We start from the raw sequence: 13131 nt of genomic DNA on the forward strand, positions 1-13131 counted from the left end.
AGTAGAACAGAAAGCTGTCAAGCAACCATGCTTTAACAATGGCATTTGCTAGTAAGATGCTGCCTATAGCTGGTTCTATGTCTTGCTAACCATTACATCTTTTTCACAACGACCACTGCTTTCACTGACATGTGAATTACTGACTTCCTATCCTACCTTTAAAAGACTACTTAGATGATGGAACTAAAAACTATTTTACTTGTTCTATAAAAATGGCTTATCTGAGAAATGCCTGCAATTAAAATTTCAAGGATCTAAAAGGCACTGTTACTTTTGACACATTTTCAAAATATTATTTTATGTAGAAGAAAAATAGATACGTACTTCATTATTTGTATTTCACATGTTGACTTTTTAAGGGTACTTACATAAGACTTTCACTCTTCTAAAGTCTTTTTACAGACTGTATGCGGATTGACAGTTTTTCCTTGTTATTTTTATATTGGCATCCTAATTCATAAAGATAGTCTGATGTTTACATTATTTCTATTTATACTTTATTCTTTTGAGTTATTGAAACAATTCTTTCTAATAAGGATATAATGGGACAGTAAGACAAAAAAAGAAAAAACAATAAACATTGGTGTATAAAAATTCAACTATGTTTACCAACATTTTGGTTACATATTTCCTTTAGATTTTAGATAGAATTCTGTCCTCTGATTTGTATTTTAACTTCAGTTTAATTGACCTGAGGTCAGATAATCCTGTACAATATCTGCTATCTTGATTTATTAAGCTTTACTTTGAGTTCCAATATACAGTTTAGTTTTGTAAACACCTTATGGATACCTGTGAATACTACTAACATTAAAAGTACTAGTACTGGGCTAGAGATGGTTCAGCGGTTAAGAGCATTGACCTCTCTTCTAGATGTTCTGAGTTCAATTCCCACCAACCACATGGTGGCTCACAACCATCTGTAGTGGAATCTGATGTCCTCTTCTGGTGTGTCTGAAGACAGCGACAGTGTACTCACATATATAAAATAAATAAATCTTTAAAAAATTACTAGTACTTAGGATACATATAAACTTGGAAAAGCATCTCATAATTTCACTCTCATTATTATGTCATTAGGAATCTCAGTATTGGGGCTGGAGAGATGGCTCAGAACCTAACAGCACTGTCTGCTTTTGCAGAGGTTCCAGGTTCAATTCCCAGCATCCATATGGCAGCTCTCAACCATCTGTATCTTGAGTTCCAGAGGTTCAGACTCCTTCATCTGACCTTGTGGGCATCAAGTATATAAGTAGTGCACAGATAGACATAAAAGAAAATACTTTCTCTCTTTCTCTCTCTCTCTCTCTCTCTCTCTCTCTCTCTCTCTCTCTCTCTCTCTCTGTATGCCTTAATACATGAAATAAAATAAAAGAGTCTCAATGTCATTTAATTTGTTACTCATATTTTAATCATATTTTAATTGTTTCAGAACTCTAAAAGCAAAGGTATGCTTATTCTTATTTTTCTCATTGTTAAAACAAAGCGTAAGTGCAGTTCTTTGGTTGGCATAGAGCTGCCACTCCAATAGGGAGGAAGCTGGCTGGCTGTGAGGGAGGGGTTCACCTCAACCTTGCACACAGACATGTTTCATACAGCATTCTGAAGATCCTCGGTCACAATGAAACCCAACGTTGTCAAATGACTATTTTATTAATTTAAAACTTAATGAACTAGATTAGTTCTTTTATCTTCTTAAATTGCTGTTAACTTTTGCTTTTAAAGATTGCTCCTCACTGTTTTGAAATTAATAAAATATGCTAAATCCATTTTAGCATTTATTATGCTATTAATCCATCTTCAATTTATTAATTCCCTAGTGAACTAGTTCATTAGAGGCTGGGTATAATTTTTACATATGAACTCTCTGATCTGTGCCAGCCATATGTGCTTGGAAGGCTTATTTAAGAGGTGCGATGAAGGGATGCAGAAACAGCACTGCACTTCAAATACCCACTTTGCCTTGCCCACTAGGGCATTCCAAAACCACTTACTAACTGTGCCCCTGATGGTAACAGCACATTCCCTTCATGGTGGATTTATGCCTCTTGCTTTTAAAGATGTTTTCTGGTAGAGAAAATGCTTTTGACCTTGAAGAGGAAACAACGCAAAACAGCAACAGAGCAAGCCACAGCACGGTGTTTCTTTGGAAGGAACCAATTAGGTGGCTCATTCTGCTCAGCTTTAACTTTAAATGTGAAACGTCTTTATTCTGTGACCTGTTTATTACAGGGATATTATTAATGGATACTAATAAAAGTTTGATTTTCTAAGAAGTAATAAAATAAATAGAATTTTGTAATTGAAAGGGTATATAATGCACTGTCATATGTACATAGAGAGGGATGCAACAAAGAATAGCTCAGAAGGAACTTACCTATAAATAGAGCCCATACTTGTCAGTGGACAAAGCATGACCTGTTTTTAATCTTAGCCTTTTACTGAGTTGATACATATGCAAACACATATAAATGAGACCCCTGATACTCTGTTATCATTGCCTCAAAGGGCTGAAATACTTGGCAAAACACTTTAAATGGAGGAACGTTTTCTGTTGGCTCCTAGTTTCTGATCAGGCAGTGCATGATATTGGGGGAGGGGGGCATTGCTGCGTGCTGGTTCAGAGCAGTGCAAGGCATGGCGAACAAGGTAACAGAGGATATGGCGGCCTCTGCTGGTCATAGTCTCCTCCTCTTACTCTTCTTCTTCCTCCTCTTCTTCTTCTTCCTCCTTTTCCTCCTTCTCCTCTTCCTCCTCCTCTTCCTCCTTGTGCTTTCCTTCTTTTGTTCAGTCTGTGCCCCTAGCCCCTGGGAGGGTTTCACTTCCATTCAAAGATAGTCTTCTCCTTAGTCAACTCTTAATATAAACTCCATAATGGATATACCTTGGGGTGCGCCTCACAGATTTCTAGATGAATCTTCACTTAGCCAAGTAGACAAAGCAGATTAGCTGTCACACTATACAGCATTAAACATTATCCCTCAGTGCCCCATCATGTCTGTTACTACCCTAACCTCCTGACATAAAGCCAGGTGGTACCCTGTTTGGGTACTATCACAATAGGCAAAGTACATTGACATAAATTGTTTTACTTTATTAAAATAGAAAAGTGGTGTGACAAATTGGCTTTTAAACTCTAAGTGGATAATGGCTTGTAATTTCGAAACATTACGTCTCTAATGTTTTTTACTATTCTAATATCTACAATTTTTAACTCAGCAGTTTTCTAAGCTACAAGAGCACGAAGAATAAGAATTGCCTCTAGGGGTTCTGTGGACAATCAATGATGCAGATGTCAGTGTTCTTTCTATTCCTGATTAACACAAACATAAGCTGTACAAATACAAGTCATGTTAATTTTCAGTGGAAAATACTTTTATGGATTTTTAAAAACAAAAAACATAGTTTATCAGTAATATTCATTCAGTACATAATAAGTAGTTGCTATTATTATTTATCCACATTAAATGCATGCCTAAAGATTTAAGAATTTAAGATGAGGAGATCCAAACTAGAAAAATTTTGGTAATTTATCTATCAGAAATTCAGAATGACATGTTTAAATAAGATGTTTTGTTGATATTTTTACTTTTATATGTGGTCTTATATGTATGTTCCAAGCTTCCCTGGAGCTCACTATATACCTGAGACATTGAATTCCTGGTCATTCTTACTTTACCTGCCCAATGATGGGCTTTTAGTGATGAGGCACCATGCCCAGCAAACATTCATCTCTCAGCTGCTGTCTACCATTTATTTCCTAGGAAATGTCAGGTAATAAGTAAACAATTTAAATAAGATAATATTCACATAGTAGACCCTAAGAAATTTATCAAGTTAAAAAAACCCCACACATCTTCCTTCTCAAAGTAAATCCATCTCCATGGACATCATAGTATTTTTCCCACTATTGTGCCTCTGTGCTATTTCCCTTTCTGTTCTTTCACAACAAACTCCTAAAATATCCCAATGTAACCATTGCTAGTTTTAATATCAGTTCCTACTTTTAAAAGTGGGTATTACCCATATGACACAAAAGTTTATAAAACCTTGAATCATCATTAAATGGGCATATTCAATAACCTAAAATTATGTCATACATTTATGGTATCTAACCTTGGAAGCTACCAATAAAAACACATCATCGTTCCCTTGATCATGGTAGATATACCAGTCACTTTTTATTAGGAATAGAGTATCTTTGACCTATTGATGTCTTTAAAATATTTCAGTTCTAAGTTCTAAATATGCTTTGTTATTTTTGAGACTTCCATGAAAGTATGGATCACAGACTCATTAGTTTTTGAGTTCTTTAGAACTGTCTTACAAAATCGCTTGTTTCCTCAATGCATCATAACATTATATCACAGAAAGCCCACTGTAAGACGAAAATGTAGACAAAGAAAAAAAATTCAGGACACACAAACTACTGAGCATCGTAGCTGGCAGTACAGCTCATAGTAGTATGTTGATTGTTGAGAAATAGTAGCATTAAGTTAGCCCAAGTAAGAGACAGTCCTAATATCCAGGGATGTTTTAGCTTAATATTTTCAAGTAGGATCTCGTAGACTGAATTGCATTCTCCCACCCATTCTTCTGTTCTAAATTCAAATCCTGAAGCTGAGCGTCTCTATGTATCTGAAGGCGGGGTTTGTTAATGAGCCCTACATGTCAAATGAATAATGATGTCAAGGTTCTAATCCAGTGGAGTGATGCCCTCACTAGCTGAGGAAGAGACAACAGTTCTATTTCTGTTCTGTGTATGTATCACAGTCAGGCCTTGTAAAGACACAAGGAGAAAGTGGACATCTACAACCTTAGCAAATAGCCCTCCCCAGACACTGACCCTGCAGTACTATAGTCTTGAATTGTCTGCTTTTCGGAATTGTGAATAAATATTTTGTGTAAGCCATCCAGTTCCTAGCACCGTGTTATTTTTATGAAATTATGTACTTTTAATGCGAGGATTGGTATGGAGCACTTCTTTCTGAAGTTCACTTCAATGTATTTGAGCTGAGATGCCACACACAAAAATATAAAAACTTATAGACAAAGGCTCCAGGTTCAAGGTGAGGTTCCAACTGTCACAGGTTACATGCACTTGACCAGCCAAAGCTGGTTGGTTTCTTTTGTGTGTGTGTGTGTGTGTGTGTGTGTGTGTGTGTGTGTGTGTGTGTGTATGTGTGTGGTTTTTTTGGAGACAGGGTTTCTCTGTGTAGCCCTGGCTGACCTGGAACTCACCCTGTAGACCAGACTAGCCTCAAACCCAGAAATCCGCCTGCCTCTACCTCTCAAGTGCTGGGATTAAAGGCATGCGCCACCACTGCCTGGCAAGCTGTTTGGTTTTTGTTTTGTTTGGATTTGTTTTTTACTGGAAACATCACAATAATATGTTCCTTCTCTGTTCATTACAAGGATTAAGTAACTAATGATGCTAGTTTTTCATTCACTAATTGTTACCCACTTAACAGATAGTCTTTCATAAAAATGAGAAAACTCCCATGTCAGTATATTTCACTTTGCTTTGGCATTCATCTCCCTGAGATTAGATTTTTGGTATCTCAATAAAATAATATTTGATGTTATATCAAAAAAGTTCTACACAATCATTAATACAGACAATAGAATCCATCCATACATACATACTTATACATACATACATACATTCATATATACATATATATATATATATGAATTTTTACCTCCCCAATTTATAGCATCTTACCTCTTTGCTTTCTTCTAGATCAGATTCACTGCTAAAGTCCTCTGTGTTTAAGTTCTCAAAGTCAGACTCTCCCACGGCAATGGGCACGGTCACAGTGAGGCTGGGATTGTTTATGAATGACATGTAATCACTCTCATCAATGATATACTTTTCCACGCTGCTGCCAGTCCCTATGCCACTCGTGGTTCCATTCACATCTTTCAGACAGTCCATATCTTTTCCAATTTCTGTCATGTGGTTAGATATACAATTGTCTTTTCTGTTGTTGAGATCATCAAGTGGCTTGATTTCATCTAGAATCTTCTGCTTCCTAACAAAGGATTGTTGAATAAATTCATATATTTTTCTTTTCACATAAGCTATTCCTTTGTGCATCCTGTCCACGGCAATTTGAAGGTTGTTCATCTCATTGTCATCATCAGTAGCTGCAAGGTTGTCTGCACTAAATGAGCTCAGAAGCAAGGCCAGAAAGAGATTCAGGACCTTGAAAACAGACATAAGTACGTGTTCACCACAGCACAGAGAACATAGGATAGCTTATTCCCTTAGGTACAGAATAAATACTGCAATGCTATATGAGCAAGATACAGCATAGGAGTCAGAAGTTAGGTGGGCCAAGGTCATAGAACATGGGGACCTGGGTTCAACACCCAGCCCTGGAAAAATTTTAGACACTCTTAATTTTTGATATTGTTCCATCTCTATATACATGAAGGATTCTTTCTACTGGTCTCAAGATTCATACATAAAATGAAGAATTTGAATGAATTAGTTTATCATTATATTTAAAATTATATGAGTAAAAGAATTATATGAGTAACAATTATATATTTACTGAGATACTGTAACAATTCTAAATTTAAAAATGATCAATATTTGAAATTATGCATTAAAATGTATTTCGGTGCTTCTCCCTTGATGGTTTCATGTTGTTGGGTAATAACTGAAAAAACATCACTATCATGACCAAATTTAGGATGAAAGTCTTCAACATACACATTGACAATTCTTGTTGACACTATTCCATAACAAAATTTGGTCGGTCTCTCTCTCTCTCTCTCTCTCTCTCTCTCTCTCTCTCTCTCTCTCTCTCTCTCTCCCCCTCTCTCTCTCTTTGTCTTTCTCTGTCTCTCTCTGTCTCTCTCCCTCACACACACACAAACACACACATACACAGAGACATCACACACACATACACACATGGCAGATTTGTGTAAATTTTAAACAATCCTATGTAATTTAATAACTAAATGTAATGAAGTGATGGCATAAAATGGAGTTGAGGAGCCAGGTAGTGGTGGCACATGTCTTTAATTCCAGTAATTGGGAGGGAGAGACAAATGAATCTCTGAGTTCAAGGCCAGCTTGATCTACAAAGCAAGTTCCAGGATAGTCAGGGATATACAAAGAAACCCTGTTTTAATAAAACAATAGAGCTGTAAAATATGGAGTTGGCAATTAAAAAAATATAGATAATATTAGTGTGCATATATTTATTTTAAAAGGTATTTCTATGCTGCCATAGTTCATTGTGATACTATACACTATCCTATTACAGTATTTTTCTAGAATAAAAACGTAAACATATCTTAAGCTCAGAGGCATTTAAAAATAATGATCATAAAATTTATTTTTTAATAAAATGGGCACAAATTTGTTATGATATTAATGTATTTCTGAAATGCATTTCTAACGTGGGTACATACCACAAGGTTCCCAATCACCATGACCATCATGAAGACAGTAAGGCACATAGCTTGGCCCGCTACCTCCATGCAGTCCCACATGGTCTCTATCCACTCTCCACACAGCACCCGGAACACGATCAGGAAGGAGTGGAAGAAGTCATTCATGTGCCAACGTGGGAGTTTGCAGTCAGTGGCAATTTTGCAGACACAATCCTTGTAACTTTTGCCAAATAGTTGCATGCCAACCACGGCAAAAATGAAGACGATGATGGCCAACACCAGGGTCAGGTTGCCCAGTGCGCCCACCGAGTTCCCGATGATCTTAATGAGCATATTCAGTGTGGGCCAGGATTTTGCCAACTTGAACACTCTGAGCTAGAAAATGAGAATAAATTAATATGCATTATTATGATCTTCACAAGCATTAATTATCTTGAGGTTTATTAAGGAACAAGGGGCTGCAGCTTAGAGAGAGAAAACCTCCTTAGCTGGACTGCAGCCAGGAGATCCGTTGCTAGCACTACACAGCCTTAAAAATTTCCGCTTACATTATCTTGCTCTCACTTTTTCAGATTTATAGTTAATATTCAGATCTTTATAGGAAAAGTCAAGTCTTTCCAGATTTTAATAACGTGGTTCATCTTTACTGAAAGTGAATTCTTAGTTGCATATTAGAAACTATATTCTGTAATTTGCTGCTCTGAGACCACCTACCAAATTTTATAGTGTCATATTGACATCTGAATGTGAGTAATTTTTGCCAAAAGAATCATTTGTCAAAAAAGGTTCTAAGTAACATTGCATTGAGCTTTGATGTAAATAAAATGAAAAATATTTATTATCTGTTAATATTATACTGGAGTAAAGATATAAAAAAATTGTTAAACCTGGAATATTTACTATGACTTTTCTTCTATCTTCAGGGGCATTTTTATGAATCTATCTATCTATCTATCTATCTATCTATCTATCTATCTATCTATTTGATAGTCCTACAAACTTTTGTTTTGATGAAATATATTCTTTAGAAGTAGAATTACATGCATACCTTTTATGTGAATATCAAAGGGCTATTTACATTTTCAACTGTTATTAAGCTATTAATTTATTTCTATTAAACATACGTTAGAAACAACAATTTGTCAACGTGGCAACAGAAGAGCATATTAGTGTTCACATGACAGGGCTAGTGACAGCTCAGTGGCAGAACATGCTCAAGGCTCTGGGTTATGTAACCCAACCCTGCAAACTTGTAAATGATAATACTAGAAAGTTGACATAAGTACACTTATCAGAAGAAAAAATACAAATGTTACCTGAGAGATATTATTCCTCATTTAGGGACATCAACTTACACAAAACTGACAATGGTAATGGTTGTGTGGAAAAGTGAATGGAAGCCCTGTGAGAGAACACCACTGGAGAAAACCACTACTATTCATGTTGTCTTGTTTACCAGTCTAAATGAACGGAGAACTGACAATCCTTCCACATTGGCAAGGCCAAGTTCTACCAGGCTGAGTGTCACAATGAAACCATCAAAGATATTCCAGCCTTCCTGGAAATAATAGTAAGGGTCCATGGCAATGACTTTCAGGAACATTTCTGCAGTGAAGATCCCAGTGAAAACCTAAGAGCAGAACAAAATTATTCAACAATATCAAATTTTATATTATTTGATATTATATGATTTGATGATAATATCAAAGATAACACATATATTTTTTTTTTAGGATAAAGGGCTAATGTTACTTTTCCATTACTGATCCTAAGATTATCCTACAAGTTTATTTGACAAAGCTGGCTTACTTTAGTTTACTGTGTTACACTCATAAAAGCTCCAATAACCAGGTAGTATAAATACTGGAATAATCTATTACAGACGAAGAGAACAATATTTCAAGCTATGTAAAAAGCTCATCTATTATTAACCAACTAAAAAATAGCTAAATTAGAATTTGAACAGCAATGTGCAATTTTGACACTGTTAGTTCCATTCCTTTTCTTTCCAGACCTCATGTAACCTAGACAAGATTTTGCCCATAAACATTTTATTTGTAAGTTTATTTTTATTTCCTTCAAATCATATGTATCTTATAGTAGTCTCATCACTGTTATTAGTATTAGTTACATGCACTAAAAGTGTGTTTTCAGAATATAAATACTAGAGATTAAAAAATATAAATGCACTATAGCATATACATATTTACATTGTCTATATCATCAAAATCCTAAACTTTCTCCTAAATATTATGTATAATATATGTCATACTTTAGTTAGTTCTTTCCTCAAATAAAAACTCAGACTTCTAAGTTGAATCTGTTGGAAAACATTTTAATAATTTATGCTTTAAAGTAAAAAAAATGAGAGTATTAAATGGAAACTTTCACTAAAAATGGGCTTACTGATCATATTATGTACAGAATGCACTAGGTGCTGTCAATATTTCATGATCTGTATCTAGAACAGATCTTTAAAACAGACCTTAGACTCCCTAGACCCTGGAAGGAAAAAAGATGGAGACACTTTGGTGTTGTTGATCATTCTTTGAAAGAACATATGAGGAAGGGAACTCATGACCTTATTTGGACCATCTAGAGATAGGACACAGTGATGCTATCATTTAAAGAACATGGCCTTAGATTCTGAAATAGCACCACTATTGACTTTTTAATTATTATTACAGGTCTATGTAATATATATTATGTATATATTATGTATTTCTCAGTTTTTGCACTGACATCAGAGGCCATTATTGTGCATAAGGCAGTGTGTAGCCAGCTGGATATAGTTGCCTTAGGGATGCAGGAATTGTGGTTGAAAAGTGCTAATAAACTATTAAACATAACAAATAGTTTCTTAAGCAGAAAGTGTGAAGACCAAACACATTTACCTTCTTGCACACTTACCAAGTTTCCTACTGCGAGTACATTATTGAAATGGTCAGTCATGGGGTAGTGCTCCATAGCCATGAAAAGGGTATTTAACACGATACAGATAGTAATGGCCAGATCAACAAATGGGTCCATCACAACCAGGTTGACAATATGTTTAACTTTTAGCCAATATGGAGAACAGTCCCAAATTAAGAATATGTTAGAAAATTTATACCAACAGGGTGGACACTTCTGCCTGGATTCTTCTAGTTCTAGATTTTAAAAAAATGAAACAACAATTGATTATTTTCTGAGTACAAATTTACTTTAGATCCACTAAACATGCTTTCAGTAGGCAAACATTTGTCTTTGCTGCAAAGATAATTACTTGATAAAATGATATATATATATCATCAGACATGTATATAAAATAGAGATAGGAAAGAAATCTTTTTATTTTATTTTGTTCTTGCATAGACACTGTTGCTTAACGTTTGTCCTCTTAACATTTGTTTTTAATAGAAACAAAGGTTCTGCAGGAACGTAGCTTGGAACTTCGTGTGTGTAAAATTCCATGTCACTGATGGGCTACACAATTCTAAGATTTAGGGCAAGGATTAATGTGCTATAAAATTCATCTTTAATGCTTTGATTTTGTGAAAGTAACTTATTGCCTCCAATCTTAAAACTATTTCAGATCATCATGGAAGGAACCATGGTGCTGAAGTTTGAACAGTTCACACATACTATTAAGACCTTAAAAGGTGAGAGTTTATAGCATTGAATTTAATATTCAATACTTTCAGAATACATGACCATCCATTTACTAGTAGGACTGTTGCTTTTTCTTTTGTTCTTAGATTGTACCTGCCAACACGTAAGTACAGATATTTGACTCCAATAAGATATTGCAAGATTGTTGAACTGACGGAGGTAGGGTTTGTTACAAACCTTCCACTGTGTTTGTTAAGATGCTGGCTATACTCATTGCTCGTTGCCTCTGGGAAGGATCTTCCAGAAAGTCCATGGAAACATGGAAAGAACTTGACCTCCTCTTTCTCATCTCAGTCTCAGTGGTCGTTCCCTGTGAAGCAAATGCTAAGGCATTAAATGATTAGCTTGAGGAACACGGCACAGAAACAAATGGAGACAGTGGTTTTCATGAGACACATGCAGCATGCAACTTCAATGACCAATGGCAGATATTGGTGACTTATTGGATCATTAACCTGGAATATTCAAACTTTTAACCATGTAGTCAGTCATAAAGGAAAATTTAAAAATTTGACCCCTGGGTTTTATAATCTTATAAAATATGATGTGATTATAATATAGTTAGTAAAGCTTTGCATAGGCATATATAGTTTGTTTTCAATTAATGAACACAGTGTCAAATCCTAATACCTTAAAAACTTCTATGTGGTCAAGCCATTTTTCACTTTTGAGAAAGCAGCCATTTCATTTTAAGAAAATTCCGAAGACTATAGGACACTTAGCTGTCATCTCATTTTCTAGGCATAAGACATATAGTCATTTATTATGAAGTATACGCTAATCTATTAATGTGATGCAGGGGCAACAGTTTCATCCAGGGTATCAAAGCAATAAGTCATCTAGTTTCCTCAAGTCATGCCTTGTCATGCTGATATATTTCCAAGTGATGAACAGTTAAGAAGAAGCAGCCTTCATTTAGAAAGTTCTTGTCTGAATGTACAGTAACAAACACACAATACTCCTTCATTACACAGACAATTATTTTAACCTGGATTAATAATTTACTAGTGTCTCTGTGTAGATTGGTTTTGTGAATACCTATATCAGCATTTTTTTAGTGAGATAAATATGAACCCTAGAAGTTTTAGGTAATGATGAAGCTATCTATGCACAGTGTTTTTGAAAATCTGAACTAAAGCACAGTCAAACTGAAGAGTCTTGTGGGAAGATTTACTATACACCCTTTACACTTAAAAGCCATTCATTTATAATAGGGCATTAGGGGTGATGAATCCATATATAAATTCAGTATGGGTACATAGCAAATCATCCAAGGCAGTAATTATTGGTCAATTAATCCTTAGCATATACAGTAGGTAATGCATTCAGGTTTGTGCAAGGAAGCTCTAAAATTATTTGGTTAGTCCATTAAAGGTGCTACTAGATGCAGATGCATTCTCAGCTCGACCAACCAGGAATCATTCTCAAGGGTTCCATTCTGTAGAAACACTGGCTGGTGCAGCAATCATAGGCCAGCCATGCCTGAACTATGTAAAACTTTCTTACATTGTCATCAGTAGCTGGCTTATCTATTATCACCTCTGGCAGAAGCTGTCCAACTGGCGATGTAGGAACTGAGGGTCCACCAACCAAGGAAACCACACCATTGCAATCCACTGTGCTGTGCATCTTCCCATTTGGTGGAAACACTGCCAGCATTCGGGAGGACCTGCTGGTTTGGCTCAGATTACTGTTGCGGCGTTCTCCGTGTCTTCGGGGAACAAACAATGAGTCTCTCCGGCTCTCATTATCCTCAAAGGTGCTGTGTTCATCATCAGCAAAATCATTCTCAGACCCCACATCCTTGGCTCGCCCTCTAAAGCTGAAAAGGCTTGTTCTGCTATTGCGTCTTGGGGAAAACAGGGAACCACGAATGCTCAACAAAGACTGAAAGTTTGAAACACATGACAAAAAGTAAAATTATGTTAGACCAGCCTGTTGAAACAGTTTTGCAAGTTTAAATTGAAGAATATTTCATCGTCATTTTAGAGAGGGTAGCACATTCCTCCCGATTAATATAATTTATTGGCATTCAGATGAGATTAAATTAGTGCTGTACAGCATGGC

General features: G+C 35.7%; 1 protein-coding gene across 1 annotated transcript in view; it reads right to left on the minus strand.

Moving 5' to 3' along the window:
- Positions 1 to 13131, minus strand: part of Scn1a (sodium voltage-gated channel alpha subunit 1) — a 140914-nt gene that overhangs the window by 38509 nt on the left and 89274 nt on the right. The window contains exons 12-17 of the mRNA XM_076928839.1: positions 12571 to 12951; positions 11242 to 11374; positions 10324 to 10562; positions 8870 to 9043; positions 7432 to 7788; positions 5726 to 6208 (exon numbers count right to left, since the gene is read on the minus strand). Coding sequence (XP_076784954.1) covers positions 5726 to 6208; positions 7432 to 7788; positions 8870 to 9043; positions 10324 to 10562; positions 11242 to 11374; positions 12571 to 12951 — 1767 coding nt within the window. The remainder of the gene's footprint in view (positions 1 to 5725; positions 6209 to 7431; positions 7789 to 8869; positions 9044 to 10323; positions 10563 to 11241; positions 11375 to 12570; positions 12952 to 13131) is intronic.

Source organism: Arvicanthis niloticus, chromosome 2, assembly GCF_011762505.2.
Source record: "Arvicanthis niloticus isolate mArvNil1 chromosome 2, mArvNil1.pat.X, whole genome shotgun sequence".
NCBI lineage: Eukaryota > Metazoa > Chordata > Mammalia > Rodentia > Muridae > Arvicanthis > Arvicanthis niloticus.